We start from the raw sequence: 17,320 nt of genomic DNA, 5'->3' as shown, positions 1-17,320 counted from the left end.
ACGAGCTGCACCCCCCCACTTCCGCTGCCGCGCCGACCGCCCACAAACCGTCCCCGCCCGCCTACTCGCCCTTCGTAACCTACCGGCCATCTTCGGCCCGCCACCGGCCACCGTGTTGCTTCGCCTCCGTCGTCGGACGCACCGCCACCACCGCCAGGCCGCCGCCGCCAACCTCCTCCTCTATAACCGTCAGTCATTGGAGCCCCCCTCCCCCCTCCCCGGATACCCAGAAACCCTAACCCTAACCCCGCCGACCTCGACCACCACCCCGGCCGGCGCCGCCGGCCGCTCCCCCAACCTATCGCCCAGGACTCGACTCCTCAGCGGTGCGGGAGGCAGCGCACCACGGAAAAGGAGGAAGAAGAGGAGAGAAAGAGAAGAAGGGGATCATACGACCTCTATCTCGGGCACGAATCTTAAAGCATGCGGAAGCCAAATAACCATCTAGCTACCGGAAACCAGATAGAATTGACGAAGGATTGACGCCTCCGCTCCCCTTTATATCCATCTACGCCAATCCTCCATCCTAAAATAGTGGATTCAAAGATAGTCCAGAACTACCCTAAATTTTGGCAAAAAAAAGTCCAACAAACTAATCGTAACCCAATTTGGGCTGTGTTTGGTTCAGCTTTCTGAAAGCAGAAGCTGAACCCTTTTGGTTCAGCTTTTCTGCAGCTGCTTTGAAAAAGCTGCTTTTCTACAGTACAAATTTGAAATTAGGTTGTACCAAGCAGCTTTTTCAAATTTGTCAGCTTTTTCACGCCATACATGCGTGGCGGCACTTTTTTTTACAGCTAACCAAACGCACCCTGGGGCTCGCGACGCCTTACGCCTCGACCCCGCAGCCGCAGACCGCACTCCTCGCCAGTCGCCTCCGCTCGACCTCGAGTCCCCTCCCCGCCAGCCGCCAGCCGCCCTCCCCTTCCTGGCACCCCCGGCCCAAGCCCACACTGGCGGCTCCACCAGCCGGCCACCGCCGGGCGCCGGCCGCACTTCCCTCCCGGCTCCCCCTACTCCTGCGCCCTACTAGCGGCTCCACCTGCCGGCCGCCGGCCCAGTTGCACACCTGCGCCTTGCGCGGCCGCGCTGGCTGGAGGCCCAGGCTGCCGCGTGCCACCGCGGCGCCGCTCGTCGCCTCCCGCCGCGGCGTCGCCGCCTGCTGCCTCCTGCCCTGAGCAGTGGTCCCCGACGCGCAGCAGTACTGCAGCAGGCGCACGTACTACACGGCACGCGTGAGGGGCAGGGGCACGCCCAATAGCAATCAGCAAGACAACAACGGCAAATCCACTTGTGTGTATTGTTCCTCTTTCTCTCTGCTCTATCTTAATTTCACTTCTGAATTCATACATTCAGTGATGAATTGGTGTGTATTGCAACTCTTTATATTGTAATTTATTCGAGTTCCGAACCAATCTGTTGAATTGAACATATTATGCGGCCCTTCTAACTATGTTATTGTAAATTTGGTTATTATATACTGTATTCTTATTGAATTGCTATTAGATTATACTGGATTGCGCTTTGAAATTTTTGACCAGGACTACCCTAGTTTCAAATCCTGGGTCCGCCATTCATGACACGATTTTCCTCCACTTTCAGTACCGATGTCAGGACCCCTCTTATCCATGGCTCGCAGCCTCGTCGCGCGCCACTTCCTCCCGCACCTGCGCCTGCAGGCGCCGCGGCCCCTGCCTATTCCACCACTGGCTCTGGGCATGATTACGCGCTGTGTTGGCCCGTCGTCTTCTCCAGTTCTGGCGCCTCAAGGTGCGGGTTGTTCGAATTTGACCACTTCCACCTTCTTCCCTCTTTAACCTCTTGTGGTGATGAATCATGTGAGTTAGTGTGATGAGCACCAGTAGACGTATGCATCGTTGCCGCCACCTGCACCTGAAACTGCCTGCACATTGCTTGGGTTTTCAATGGACTAATGTTGCTGATAATCATATAGGGGAATAATTTTCACTAGAAATTCTAGCCTGCTGCCTTTCTTCATGGAAATCTATATTGCAGCGTTAGTCATGATCGTAGGGTTGTGAAATTCAATGAACAAGTAGTGCTCCAGATGCACTGAGTTGGAGAGGAAATTAGACCTCAGATTTTTCAATGGCTAGAAACAATTTTATAGTCTGATCTTTTTCTGTTTTCTTTTCTGCACATGCTTTTACTCTTTTTTACATATTAAAAATCTGTAAAATGATGTTCTGCGTGTGAAATTGCCCCATAGTTTTTCTTCAAAAAGCAACTGTATTCTGTACAGAAAACCACCTAAACCCTAAACTCTAATCGTGTAGTGGAAAATCAGTTTTGTTGAGTCTATTGATTGGGGCTTTATGCTTAGTTGCTGTGTGCTCAGTGCATGCCGAAGTTATGTGGTTGGTTACATTGTGTTTACCTAATTTGGGAAAAGATGCTATACAACTGAAAGTCTGAAACTCTCACTCTAGACTGTACATTCCCTGTTGGGGAGAAAATGACTCTATGTATTTTTTTTAAGACAACAGAATGTTGGACTTATTTCCCAGGCAAGATGAAAAAAAAGGTAACAGAACATATATATGCACATCACAAGTTTAAAATGGGGAATACGTCATTAGTAAACCTCAGCACTTTCTTCCTTTCTGGCAAAATGGATTTACACTGCTTGTAGTATATCAATTACCTGCGCTTGTAAGTTATTTGGTAGTGCATTTTTCCCTGCTCTATTTCTTTTGAAGTACTGGGTGGTTGATGCATAGAGATAGTACATATGTGCGCAATGCGCTATAAAATTCAGGAGCTTATAATATTGCCATTCATTGGCCATTACATATGCTCCACAGCTCCAGAAGGTAAGGAATTTGTTTGAAATCTTCCACTGCTTCAGTTAAAGAATGATAACTTGCCAAATGGTAAATTGATTTAATAAAAGGAGCATTAGATAATATTAAAGTGGCTGTAGAGGCAACTAATAGATATTTCATATTTGATCAGTCTAGAATAGTGTAGTTTTGGTGTCAATGGATGAATGAACATAGTGTAGTTTTGGTGTCAATGGATGAATGAACCTTTGAGGAGTATAATTTATACTGAAGGGATCTTCTTTGTCCAGGAACACGATACGTTGCCGACAATCGCTCACACTACGATCTGTTTGGTAAAAGAAGACCGGGGGATGAAGAGTTCAGAAAAGCTTGGCAAGAGGATATTGATGAGGAAGACTGCCTGTGGACAGGTAGTGAAGATGACGATGATGAGGAAGATAGTGATACAAAATTGGAGAGGGAAATTAAGAAAGTAAAGAGGCAAGCCAAGGAAAATGCAAATCTTATTGATGCTGATGACAGTGATGAGTTAAGAAGCATATGCCCTGAGAGTGATGAAGACGATATGACTCTCTGGAGTGGCAGTGAAGACGATGATGAGGATGATATTCCCTCCGAGGCACATCCCAGTGAACGCAGCGATTCATATATTGATAAGGTGTTTGAATTTGATGAGTCACCAAAGTACCGCACAATTTCAGAGCTGTTGAAAGCAGAGAATGAACCACCAGAGCTGTCTCCAGGAAAGCAAGCAAGAAAACTTGCCGTAGAAAATGCTCTTAAGAAGTTGAAGAAAGGCCCTGATGGACGCTACATTAACGTATTCGATGTTGTCACTGATATAGATATCCTTATTGGAGCATTTGAGAATATTGTTTCAGGACCAGAATATGCAGAGCTGCGGGAGGGTGGACCAAAAAAGCTCAATATACAGTTCTTTAAGGATATACAAGCACGCATGAGGGACCCAAATTTCAAGTTTTCTCCAGAGTTGAAGTTAAAACCAAAGAGTAAGTTAGTATCTAGGAAAAAGTGGCAGAAAGCAAAAGCAAGGAAGAGGAAAAATGACAGACGTTGAGCTGACATCGTACATTGTAATGTATTCATCTTTTTTTCCTATCATCTGAATGCTTTCTTCAGATGGTAGATGTATTATCTGTAGTGTATGGCAGAAGCACTTACAAATACCATATATGTTCGTATGATTCCCATTTGATGTCTGTTCTGTTTGGCGATTTAGAGAAGTTCTGGATTGCGTAGTCTATCCAAGTTCAGTAAGAAGCAGGGAGTGATTGTCCATTCACACGAGTGATGCGAGTTTAGTCTGCAACTCATGTCAGACTTGAAGTTTCTCTATTCTCTTCACTCTTCAACACATGACTATCTTGATGTTGTCAATCGTTTTTTTATGGATTGGAACATGGGAGGAGATGATATTCTCAAATTGTTGATTTTTTATAGCTTCTCTTGCATTTGACACGAATAACTAATGTCCTTCGAAAGCCTCACAGGGTATGTTAGTGGGATCAACTATAGTATTACAGTGACAGATTTATCAGTAACCTTTGTGGTAGTACTTGCTGACTTGGTGTTGGTTGACTGAGGAAGTGAGGATTATGGAGGTCAGGCTTTACATTGCAGACTTGTATAACCTACTAGCTATCTACATTTCTCCCTTCTGTTGTCATTACAAACTATCTGTTTATCTTCCATAATAGTTCCATGGATGTAAATTTGTTTCTTCGTATTGTTTGAATGCACTTGTGCAGATGCATGCAAATGAGCAGAATTACATTTACATCTCGTTGTTTACTTCTGTATTATGCAATGATATCTTTTTCTCAAAATATTATTTTTGTTTGGTCTTTCATAAACATTAATACTAAGATTATGTCAAAACCAATTGAAACCATCCTTACAATGTTTACCATCCAGGTGTGACCTGTAACTGGCTAGACTTCAGTGACTTGTTCCGGACTTGTTTCAAACTGACTGGTTACCACTGGGTTTTTGGCCTTTTTATTTGTCCCATGTAGTACGCTTATGCTCTAGGAAGATCATACAATAATTGTCGATCCTATGGCAAACAACATTTTTTTTTTGGATGTTTGGTCACTGAAATATGATCTATGGTTACCCACTTTATTTGTAATCCATATAATAGATTATTACTAATGTAATTGTCGTGTAAAGACTAATGCTGTCATTCCACTAACCTGTTTTTTGATAAATTGGAGATTCAGCCTGCATATTGAAAAGTTTAATTTGTTCTAGAGCAATCCATGGTCGCTAAACCCTGCATATCATGCTGGCTGGATCTGATTCTTGTGCCAACCACAACTGAGCACAAAACTAAGCTAGCCAAAGGTTACAGATTTGCATCAAAATATTGTGCCAACAAAGCCATCAAACTTTTGGTGTGGCATGGCATCCTTTATTTTGTACCACCTAGCACAAGGATTTATTATGAGAAGTTGCGATGTTAGCATAAAGGTTTGAAAAACGATTGCTTGTTGTATATTTGATCTGGAGTGCTTGGGACTATGAAAGTGTGTCATGCAAATAATTTACCTTCTTTTGTTCACTTCTCCTTTTCAGGAAGATCAAAGGAAAGGAAGCTTCTTGCTGGATCATGCAGGTGGGCTTCTTGTTGCTGTACTTTAGTTAATCTTTACTTTATTACCCATCTCGCCTCAATTATAGCTCTGCTCATATTTAATTGCTGCCGATCAGAATTATAAGATTCACTGTGCTAGTTTATTATCTGGAAGCATGGGTGACGGATCAATATTAAAGTTCTTGAACCTGTTGCTACTGCTGAAACGCTATTAGTCGGTCTGAAAAGCATCCACTTCTGAAGTTAAAAGCATCCACTGCTGAAGTTTCCCTTTGAGTATTGTAGTTGGCTGGCTCCACAACCTAATGATCCACTGTAGGCTTTCAGACTTCTTTCATTGGGAACATAAAGTTTCATCTTCCACTTTTACTCACATAAAGCTAAACCAAAAGTATACAATAAGACGGCGAACAAATAGCGTACAGCAAGGATTCATCTATGGTTTTTAATTGACAAAAAGGCAAGTTACTTTGAACCCAGGAGATCTGTTTATTCGTGTTGAACAAGTAATGCTTTCTTCAAAATAAGGTATGTACCCCTGAAACTGCAAATCATTCTTTTATGTTTATTTATAAAAGGATTTTTTATTGTTGAAGCTTTGTTCTGAGTTTTAACTGAGCTTCTTTAGAATTCCAGTTGTTCATTGGTAATATAGTAATATTTCGAGTCATGGTAATGAGTTATGGTAACTGATCTTCTTTAGGACAGTGCTATCGCTTAAATTTTTCAGAAATGACACGACCCCAGCAGCTGCTTTTACAGTTAAGGTCCCCATACTGCTTAAACTGCCCAAATTCCGAAGTTCCACTATTATACAACTGGAAACATCACCCAAATACCAAAGCTCTGAATCAAAAGGCTGGCATGTCTGTTGAGGTGAATGTTGCATTCCAGAGAGAATCTCATCACCTCTCCCAATGGTTCTCTGCTCGCTTGTTCATCTCGCAGGGGCCAAGTTTTCTTGGTTGTTGCAAGCACCATTTCACTGTGCTTCACTCATGCAGGTCAAAAAATCATGGTGCCCCTGCTCAGGCCTTGCCGTCACAGACAGAGCTCCCTCTTTCTTGAACAAATTTGTTTTTTTCCTTTAAATGCTTCCCCCGTCATCATAATCCCTTGTACTAAAAGCAAGCATCAATTTTATTCTAGTTATATACCAAAGCTGCTTGATAAAGTCTAAAGATGATCGTTTGTGTTTATAGTTTGCTGTGCATGGCTTTCCATACCCTCAGCTGTGTTCCAGCTTTTGTCCACTGCTCCCTGTGTTCTGGTCCCTCCTCAGTCCTCACTGCCAAGCTCGCTGAGAGGTCTGCTGTACATGCCTCAGCCTCACATGGCTGTTGGAGTACCTCTCTCACACACACAATGTGCATATGTGTGTGTAAGGGAGAGATGTTGACTGAAATGGAGAAAAGCCTCATCTCAACTAACACTAGCATGATGTACTGGCTGCTTTAGTGTCTCTCTCAACTTTTTCTGTTGGGGAAAAACCTCTTTTCCACAGAGCTAGTGTGTTGGGTATCAATACGGCAAGGGGCACGTAGCCCTAGTTACATTCCTGACGGAAAGAAAACTGGGTGGTGATCCAGGTTTGGCTTGTTTGGTGGCCGCATATGTCTTTGTCCTTGACCATTTCACTTTAACCATTCAGGACGATTAGTTTGGTGGAAAATCGATCTACTAATTTATGCATACTTGTTGGGTCAATGTGCTTGTTACCGTGCATATTTATTTTTTCGCTGAAATAAGCTGCATACCTGCATCCTAATTCTTGTTTCATACACGTGGAAGCTGCTCGCAGGAAAAATAAAGTTGGACTCCTACTAAAATTTCTCTAATCTTACTAGAACTCTACTATATAATCCTATTAAGACTCCTATATTATAACCAACTAGAAATCCACCCTCTGAGATTTATAAAGAAGGGCAGTCAACTTAACTGCCTAGATCCACCCAAGCGCAGGATATAATATACAATACTTCAAATAGGACGTAGGGTATTATGATACTCTGGCAACCCAAACCTGTATAAACCTGTATCATGTATTCTCATTTTTACCTTTAAATTTAGATTCGACGGTCCCTCGTAAAATAATCACCTACCTTGCCACGTTGGTGGTAAAAACACGGACTCACCACGTTGGTGGTAAAAACACCGACTCCAGCTTCCATCCGTGCACTTCAACTCCAATAGTCCAGTTTATGTGTTTCCTTTTCCTGCAGGTTAATCTGCACCTTACAGGTTCAGCTGCTGTTGCATTGCACTATCCATCAAGATCTTGCATTGAGTTGACCATCATTGCTACTGCAGCCGTGCAGGCGGAGATGCCGCACGCCCCCTGCAAGTGTTTGCAATATTATACACACATCAACCATTCCACCCATCCAGGGAAGAATAAACAAGCCATATGTCTGCCGACCTCCCCTTTCCGAGAATCCTATACATACTTTATACATGTGAAGTGGGCGAACTGCCTACTGTATGCACCACAAAAGTATTGCCTTTTGCAGTTCGTACAGTTAGCTAACTGTACTTGAAAACTGGATAAACTGTGGCACTAAAAGTCCATGGAATTCTTAAGAATAAAAATACAGGGACAGGTAGGTTTGTTCATTCCACCTTTTGTGCCATGCTCACCTCAGTCACAAAAATTCCATTTGTAGTATAATACTGGGAAGTCGAACTTACCAGGACCTTTAGAATAACAATTTTAGTACCAGCGTTTCTATTTTTTTTATCTCAACAGTTATCAATTGTCTATATGTCTGGGTGCATTTTATGGTATCTGTACTGTAGTCTGTCAAAAGTGGTAAGGAGGACTGATGAGAAATCAGAATTTATTTTCGTTAGGGACCAATGGAGTGAGCCACAACCATTATGATGCGCATTCATTTTCAACCACCTTTACCAGCATACACTTTCATCATGGAATTTGATCATGGTTGGCATCTTTGGGTTCCGCAGGCTCACAGCTTTATTTCTTTGCAAGGAAAACTGCATCCAGTGTTACATGTTTGCAACCTTCCCCTTTTGGTTCTTGAAATCCATTTGCAATATGTATGTCTATTCTCCCAATATTTTCAACCTTAAAACGCTACTATGGGAAATTGTGCTGCCTAAAGTATGGTGTCAGGCCTTAAAAACTCACAAGTCATCTATGCTTAATTAGCCAGTTAATCTTTAAATTCTCCTCAAATGGCACGCTCACCAGCTCCACTCCAATGCCATGACCATCTGTAGGGTGGTGCGGGACAAATTCTGCCAGTAATACATCACCCCCGATGTTTGACTGCTAACAGTTGTTCAACCTCTCCACTGTTAGTCTGATGCCATGATCACCGATCACATGCCACAGGATACAAGTCCACACCAGATGTACAATATACAAATTATAGCAAGCCAGTCAGGGCAAAGCACTAGGCAGTAAAAGGTATTACATTACACTGTTTGATCACCCTCTCAAGTTGCCCCTACTTTCAACAGCACATCTAAGTCAACACCATGATTCATTCTTGATACAGGCGAAACCATAAGAGCAGAAAAATAATGAAAGGAAAAAAAAGAAAAGAAAAGAAAAGGTAGCAGGACTGCATCACCATTAACCATCCTTCATCAACAACCTCTAGATTCTAGCAACATCCCTACATGACAACACATCCCTTGGTGTTCTCATCACTGAACATGGTCTCCACATCCCCATTGCTGGCCGGGTAACCAGCGCTGCCAGGATGGGGATGGTAGTAGTAGTTGTAAGGGTTGTAGTAGCCAGTGTAGGGGCTGATCTGGGGAGAGGAGTGGTACATCATCTGCGGCTGCTGCTGGGGCTGATGCATCATCATCATATTGCTGTTCAGGCCCCTTAAATTGTTCATCATCGCCGCCGTCGCTGCTGGGTGATGATGGTACCCCTGCATGCTCGCCATGAGGTTGTTGCTCTGCTGCTGCTGGAGGTGGTGCTGTTGCTGAAGACCTCCATAGCCGCCAGCAGCATAGGACGGATGGTTGAAGCCTGTGTAGCCTTGGAAGCCAGGAGCGGCATTGCCCGCTCCCAGGCCATGGCTCAGGCCCAGCATGCCGGACATGGCACCAGTGTTCCTCTGGGCACCATTGGCCATCTTGGCGTTTGCTGCTGCCGCCATATTGATCACATTCGCATTCTTCTGGTTCTGGACGCCACCACCCATCTTGGCATTTGCCGCTGCCATGTTGATCACATTCGCATTCTTCTGGTTCTGGTGGTGATTGGCTCCGCCGCCTCCAGCGCCGTTACCTTTCTTGCCATTGTTATGGTTATTGTTGACAGCCGCATTGTTGCCGTTCTTGTTCTGGTTCTGGTGGTGGTTATTGCTGTGGAACCCGAGCTGGCTCATCTTGTCCCCGAGGAAGCGGAGCTCCTCCTCATAGTCATCATCGAACTCGTCATCCTCATCATCATAAAGGTCATCATCCTCGGAGCTGAGGTCAGGGAGCTGGTGCTTGTTGTTGTGCTGGCTCTTGAACGCCTTGAGGCCCTGCATGAGGCTTCCAACCCCTCCCCCCTGCTTGCCCTGGTCCTTCTGCCCGCCATTGTTGTTCTTGTTGTTGTGGCCATCCTTGCTCAGATTGGCACCTTGCTTCTGCTGCTGCTGATGCTGCTGGTGCTGGTGGTTCTGCTGCTGCTTCTGCTGGTTATTGCCCTTGTGGCCCTGGTTGCCGCCGCACTTCTGCTGCGACCACAGCTCGGCGTGCTTGCCGCCTCTGGTGAGCTTCCGGATCAAGGTCTCCGCGTCCACGTCCCCCGTCACCAAGACCTTGTGGTTGTCCACATCGATGGCCACCGAGTACACGCCTGCATGAGATGCAACAGAGATGGTTCACAGGCGGCTCGTGAGCCACGGTAAATTACCAAGTACTGGTCACCTATTACGTTATAGGGATCACAAGATGTGTGGCTTGTGCGGTGAGCCACAAGTGGGGTTGCGATCCAGAGTCTTTTCATGTCACATATTTGAAAGATTGGCAGGAAATTTCACCTCAACCTGAGGTAAAACTCCAGGGCCTATTTACCACAGTTATCGGTAAAATGCACATCAGCACAAGCTGGTGAAGTGGCAAGCAAGGTTTTAATCAGTTCTGTTCTTTGTTTTTCTCCAAACTACAATACTAGCAGGACATGATTTTGGTCTGAACATTATGTGCGAGGTACATGAAAAGCCGGGATTTCTTGTCGTGTCAACGCATTGAGCAAGACACAGGGTGGTGCTTTCAGTTGCAAGTGGACAAAGTCTTCAGTTTTTATGGCAGGACAGAAAAAAGAAAGAAAGAAAGAAAATTTCCAGTAAAGTGCTCGTGTCAAGAAAAAGGGAGAACTGAAAAACAAGTACCTACAATTTCTTCAAAAAAAACAAGTACCAACCACCAGCTTAGAGCGAGAGAGCGCTCTTCTGCAGGAGGCCGAGAAATGGGGCACGGCGAAACAGCAAAGCTGAGGGTGTGCATGTGAGAGAGTGGAGGGGAGGAGTACCTTCAATCTTCTGAAGCAGCTTCTTGACCTTGTGCTTGCACCCGTCGCAGTGTATGTTCACCCTCAGCACATGGTTCTGCGAGAAGGAAGAAGCAAGGCAAAGACCCAAGAACAGTTCGGTCAGCTCTCACTCGAGAAGCCACATGTTGGCATGAGAAAGAAAGGAATGGGAGGAGGGAGGGAGGGGGAAAGAGACCTGGATCTTGACCAGCTTGAACTCCTCATCTTTGGTCATTCTGTCCGGGCGGGGCACTGCTCGCGAGTCGCTGCACCGTCCACAGAGATTGCTCTGGCTGCCGGGAGGAGGAGGAGAGGAGGAGGCTGGAGGCCTGGGGCTGCAGCCGAGCTCGCAGCAGCAGCGGTGGCTCAGTGGAGGAGTGGGGGAGGAGTGATGGTGGTGGTGGTGGTGGTTCTTGTTGTGCCGTTGCGGTGCAGGAGAAGCCACTCCTACTCACTTCCCTCCCGCATTTAAGAATGGGAGCCCGGCCGGGCTGGTTGGCTCCTCCCCTGCCCCCGCTCCTCGCTTGCTCGGTCAGACGGTGACGGTCACTCCTCTACCGCTCGCTCTCGCTCTCCTGGGGGCCTGGGGTCGGTCCTGCCACTTCTATATATCTCCCTGACCTTCACCCTCCCTCCCGCACCCCCACCCACATGGCCCGGCCTGGCCTTCTCCTCCCTCACCCTCACGCCCTCCCTGCCCTGGCCCCACCGCCGGGGGTAGAAAATATCGCAGGCCATTCCACTGTCTCTCCCTCTCTCCTCCCGCTGGAATAGAATAGCGCGGTGAAACCTGGCCTTTGTAGCCCCTCCAGGACATTGTCTCGCGCGAGGGTCACACTCCAGAGCGCGCGTGCGATTTGCAGGCTAATTCATCATTAGGGACCCCCCTGCATAATATAATATTATTATATACCCGCCTGGAAATTCCAAGTGCACTACTACCTTTCAGAGGAGGGGGAGGGGGAGGGGGGGTGCGAACTGCGAAGTGGCCATCGAGGAGGGAGGAAACTGCGAGCGTGCCACGTACCACCAACCAGTGCCCAGCTCTCTCTGTTCGCGTCGCGAGCGCTCTTCCCTTCCCCCTCCCTGGCGAGGCTCGATGCAGAGGGCGGTGGGCGCATGGCAAACCCGTCAGAGGAGAGCGCAGGGAGCGACGAGGGTGACGTGGTCCTCGGCTTGCCGCCGTGTCTCCGCGTGTGTGCGTGATGGGAGGGAGGCCTGCGCCTGCGCCTGCGCGTCGGAGTTTGGGCTCCCGCAGCAAAAACCAAAAGTATACCGCTGCCTGTATCCGAAAAGCGAGGCCAAGGAGGAGGGAGCGCGGAGCACCACGGCCCAGCGAACGAAAATATTGTTTTTATCTTTTGCTGTTGCTTTAACGTTTTCCCCCTTTCAGCATTTTTTTTTGAAAGATACAGCATTTTTCAGCTGCAAGTGTTGCAAACAGTAGCAGTTTCTGGCGCTCTCTGACTAGCTTCCGGTGAAGAAGAACACGCTATAGCGGTTGCCATAGCCGCAGGCTTTATGCTCGCCGTGGATGAGAAGATGGTGCTGGTACAGCAGTACTACCATTTACTGTTAGGTAGGGTGTTACTTCTGCTAAACGTATTGTACAGTATACCAAGATTTTCTAGCATGTGTTGTGATGTGAGCAGCCAGCCGCTGCCCAATCTTCTTCAGACTCGTGCCATCGTCCTCGGGGAAAACCGTACTCCAAATCGATGCCGCTGCATGTTCAGAAAGCAAAAAAGACAAGCCAACAACCATGGCGCTCCGCTCAAGTTGCTGCATTTTCCATAAATTGCATGTTGCCGCGTACAGTACGCGATTTATTGGAGGTACGCGCTACGCAGCCATGCAATGCAAGGTCGTCCCGTCCGCACCGCACGACGGCAACTGTGGAGAACAGGGCGCACGTACGCCGGGGGATACTAACGTGGCCCCACGTGTCGGCCGCGGAACAGTAGCCGTGCCTCGCAGCTCACTGTTTGGGTGCAGTGAGCTTTGCATGGAGAGTACAGAGAGAAAAGAGGTGGTGGGAGAGCAGGTGGGCGATGGGGACGTTTAATACCGAGAGGGGATTTGGAGAGCCGGTGCTCCAGCGAGGCGAGGAGGAAGGGGAAGAAGGGGACGGAGGAATTGAAAGCTGGGAGGCAGAAGCCAGCGAACTGCGACGCGACGATGACCTCCGCTGTCCGCTCGCCCCAGTCCCCGGTGGCGCCCGCGGGCACGACGCCGCTGCTGCACGTAGATCTTTGCCTCACGCTACTGAAGATGCAGGCAGGGCCGCAGGGGGTTCAGGACTCAGGAGTCATGACTGCCACTGCCACTGCCTTGCCCAGCCCAGCAAGGATCTGCTCATCTGCATCGCATCGATCGTGCCTCGGAGATCGACCTCCCGGTGCATCTGCGCACGCCGGTGAACTCGCGTTAAATGCTCTGGGTCTGGGGAGTCGTAAAACGAAACCGAACGTGATCCGCGCCGCTGTACCGCGCTGAACCGTAGATTCTCGGCAGCAGCTGCTGGCCGCTGCTGCCTTGGTTTGCGAAAGATTTCTGTGTAGATAGATGCGCAGCAGGGAAGGAATTGCACACAGGCACTTGAGTTTCTGGTGAGAATTCGATGCGGATCCCCAGCGCAGCCCTCGATCCTCCACTTTTGCTGCGCAACTGTTTGCTCAAAAAAAACTGTTCCCTCCAGTTTTTCTGAATCGGATAACTGTCTCCTCCAGTGAAGGTTGCCAGGTGTACAACCCTACACTCATCGCAGAACCATGCCACTTCGCTCCACTCCAATGCATGCGTGATGCGTGCATGCGCAAAGGCGACTAGGCGAGGCCGTGACGGCTGGGAGCCTAGGAGTGGATGAGGGCGGCATGGGCGCCGCGCCGGCCGCACTGCTCCGGCACTGGCGCCACAGCAGCGTGCCGGCGACGGGCGGGCGATCCAAACTCCTTGATCAGCCAGCCGCTCCTCCTGCTCCTGGCTGCAGCCTCGACCTGCATCGATCGGCAGTGCCCTGCTCCCTCCAACGGGTAAAAGGGCGCAGCGGCGGCAGCCGGCAGGAGCCCACCAGGAGCCCTGGGGCCCCTCGCTGGCCGCGCCTCCAATGACGGCTAGCTGTCGTCCGTGTCCTCGCGCCGCGCAGCCACCGCCCGTCGCCGACGCGGCTGCCTGCAGTGCCGCCCTTTGCGCGTGCACTGGCCTGCCCCTCCCGGGGCGGTGAAAGCCGACGGAGGGGAGGGTAAAAGCGAGCGGGGGCACGGCCCTGGATGGATGGGGAGCGAGCGAGAGGGACTTGCAGTGCGTGCAGCGTAGGGCCCGTGACAGCACCCAACAGCGAGCGAGCGAGTTCGTGCTGTATTTCAGGGCTCGCCCTTGGCGTCTCCCCGTTGGCCGCGCCATTGCTCGCGTCCGCACAAGCGCGTGCCGACACGGCCTGCCTCCGGGCCGGTTTCGCCGTGCAGGCGGGGTGAGGGCGAGCCAACAGTTGGGCAGAGGGCTGTTCCCCCGTGGTACGGCGCGGCGGGGCAACCGGCAACGGCTTCTCGTAATCCCCCTGTTCGGACCACACACACACACACAGAATGTCGTCCGTGACAACGCGTGCCATGGATGGTTGGTAACTCCTGGTGTTAGTCAGTTAATGTTTTTGATCAGAGGAAAAGGCTCCTGTTTTCTGGGTTCGGTTGGCTAGTCGACTGCAGAGGTGATGTGTGATTCAACCTGCAGGAAGCCAGCAATCACTTTTACCACCGGGCACGGGCAGCTAGCTGGTTCTCTGAACTTGGTTGCCGGATTGATTTCTTTTTTTGAAGAAACCCGGATTGATTTCTTGTCCGGTTGCCGGGGAGTTGAAGGTGATTTGAAAGGGTCGCAGTTGCAGAGTTGGAGTGTCGATCTGGGACGCCGGGAAGGCAGGTGAGCGTGCCAGAGTGGGAGTGGGTAATGTGCCTGGGTCCTGTTGAAAAGACGCAACAGTGAGCATACCTGCCTGCTGCGCGAAGCTGGGCGCGCTCGTTTCGTTTCCATTGGCGCGTACTAAACGGCAGTCCCGTCCGTGCTGTTGATGGGATGGATTGCTGAGGTTCTAGATGTCGTGCTCCCTCTGATCCCTGATCTCTCCGTGTCGATGTGACTGAGGGTCTCGGCTTAGCTGAGGATAACAAAGATTCAGACGAAGCATCATGGCGGATGTCTCGTCTCGATCTCGATACAAGGGTGTGCATGTTTGTCGTCGATGCCGTTTGCTGGGCACTTCGCCAAATGGCTGGACATTTGCCGGTCAGGTGTCTGGTTTTGTCTACCGTATCGTCTAATACTACTCGTGTTCAGCCTAAGGTAAAACATTTTTGCGGTAGCATCATACGTGCTCGTCGTGCACAATCGTCAGTCAATCAGAGAGACAGCAAGTACCGCGAGCTCGCCCCCAGTAGTAGCGTGTCCGCAGACTGAAGTGAGCAGAGCAGATATACAGTGAGCTCAGCCCCGAACAGTGGCACTGCCCTGCCCAGTGCCCACATGGAGATGAGAGGCAGATGCCGCACGCAACACGTGCAGCTCTACACCCTAGGCTCCAGCAACATTCATACGGACGTCACGTTCGCATCGGTAGGAGCGTGGGCGCCCCTGCGAGTCTGCAAGAGCGTGTGTAGGCTACGTTTTTTGGTGTTCTCCCGGACTCCTAGTAGACCCTGTTCTAACGAATTTTTTTTGGAGTTGGTTGGCCAAGGGGCTGCTTAGATCACATCAAACCAAAGCGTATTCCAATTTATAACATTTGCAATTTGAAGTGCATCTAAACAAGGCCAGTCACTGCTAGAGGAGTACTTACAAGATTGGAGTCCTGGCGATTGAGGGGAGAAAAAAAACTTGCAATCCAGGCCACTGTCATTTTGGAAGGCAAGAGCGTGCTTAGCATCACCATGGGCGGTAATCTGTTCCCCATTTTGGACCTTGAAAAACATGTCTAGGGCCCCGTTTAGATGCATTCAAAGTTCCAAATTTTTACACTCTCTCCATCACATCAATTTTAGAACACATGCATGGAGCAGTAAATGTATATAAAAAAATAACTAATTGCACAGTTTAATTGTACATCACGAGACGAATCTTTTAAGCCTAGTTAGACCATGATTAGATAAAATTTGTCAAATACAAACGAAAACGCTACAGTAGCAAAAAGTTTCAAATATTATAAATATTTGCGATCTAAACCGTGAGAAATGCCACTCAATTCTTGGAGCAATGCCTTTCAAAAAAAAATTTCTTGGAGCAATGCAAAGCAAGTTTCGCTGGCCTAGGCCGTAGGCCGTAGCCATTCCCATCCGTGACAGCTGACGCCGCGTCCGCCTCTCTAGCGCCCTGTAGCAACTAGCAAGCAAACCAAAAGGACTTGAGAGATCTCGGCCATGCACAGGTCTTTTCGACACAGTTACGACGTGCAGGTGCAGCGCCCCTCGCAGGGCCGCGGTACGAAGAAAGAAACCGACGCCCCTGCTGCCTGCCTGCGCCGCGCCGCGCCGCGCTGCGCGAACCTGGCTCGGCGTGGCGTGGCGCTGTCGACCGAGCGGTCACTCACTCATGGCCGCCCCCGTCGAACACACGTCGTGCTACTGTGTCTGTACTTGCCTCGTGTGTGATTGCAACAGCACGGCAGCATGCGACGACGCCGGCGACGACATGCGTATGCGTCCGTGGCCGGGTCGACGGGACGGCGGCGGCGACATGCGTACGCGTACGTGCGTGCGGCGCGCCCGTATCGACGGGACGGCGACGACGACGCGCGCCCCTGTTGTGCGCGTACAGGCCGGTGAGGTCACGGAGGAAGGCGGTGCGTGTGGGCGCCGGGCAGGTCTCTGTCCTTTGTGCCGGGCGGGTGGTAGTAGCTAGTAGGAGCACGCCGGCCGTAGGAGTAGGAAGGTGGGTGGGGAGATGGAGGTGGCTTGGCTAGCAGTAGCATTGAGAGTTGAGACGCACTGTTCGGTGCTAGTATAGGAGTATACTAGATAGGCTTTGTGGCTTGTGCACGCAGGCGTGCCGGCCGGCGAGCGCGTCGGCGTCGCCGTTGCTTTCTTTCCTCTCCGGCTCTCCCTCCCGCCTTTCGCTTTCGGTGCGCGACGCGACGGCCGGCCGGCCGGGCGTTCGCGATTGGGTGGCGGGCGGCCCCCGCGACGTCATGATGCGGTCAAATCCAATCCAACCGGCAACCGTCAAGGAGCGCGCCCCGCCACCGCTAGCTTTTCCAATGGCGACTGGCGAGGCAGGCAGCCCGCAGGCACGGCTATGCTGTTGCGGTAGCCGGCAGGGATGCGCCCGGGTGGCATGCGTGCTTTTGGCCGGCATCATGGCAGCAAGAGCGAGCGAGCGGCTGCAGGTTGCCGGCGTTAAAAGGCGGGC

General features: G+C 49.7%; 2 protein-coding genes across 3 annotated transcripts; one reads left to right on the top strand and one right to left on the bottom strand.

Moving 5' to 3' along the window:
* The first annotated feature begins 836 nt into the window (after positions 1-836).
* On the top strand, positions 837-4,029 carry LOC112891491 (nucleolin). 2 transcript variants are annotated; one of them, XM_025958375.1, is made up of 3 exons: positions 837-1,290; positions 1,600-1,767; positions 3,092-4,029. In XM_025958375.1, the coding sequence occupies exons 2-3, from the start codon at positions 1,605-1,607 to the stop codon at positions 3,880-3,882; spliced, it is 954 nt and encodes a 317-aa protein (XP_025814160.1). In that variant the 5' UTR covers positions 837-1,290; positions 1,600-1,604; the 3' UTR covers positions 3,883-4,029. The 2 variants fall into 2 exon arrangements, with proteins under 2 accessions (XP_025814160.1, XP_025814159.1); XM_025958374.1 differs by having other exon boundaries at positions 837-1,294.
* Positions 4,030-8,810: 4,781 nt separating this feature from the next.
* On the bottom strand, positions 8,811-11,484 carry LOC112891925 (heavy metal-associated isoprenylated plant protein 37). The gene is made up of 3 exons (XM_025958929.1): positions 11,121-11,484; positions 10,925-11,000; positions 8,811-10,249 (listed from the first exon to the last, which is right to left on the bottom strand). Exons 1-3 carry the CDS (start codon positions 11,157-11,159, stop codon positions 9,063-9,065), a joined length of 1,302 nt encoding a protein of 433 aa, XP_025814714.1. The 5' UTR covers positions 11,160-11,484; the 3' UTR covers positions 8,811-9,062.
* Between the last annotated feature and the right edge of the window lie 5,836 nt (positions 11,485-17,320).

The sequence above is a fragment of the Panicum hallii genome, chromosome 5, assembly GCF_002211085.1.
Source record: "Panicum hallii strain FIL2 chromosome 5, PHallii_v3.1, whole genome shotgun sequence".
NCBI classification, from domain to species: domain Eukaryota; kingdom Viridiplantae; phylum Streptophyta; class Magnoliopsida; order Poales; family Poaceae; genus Panicum; species Panicum hallii.
Note: the sequence above shows the minus strand (reverse complement) of the source record. Positions and strands in the feature narration are given on the sequence as shown.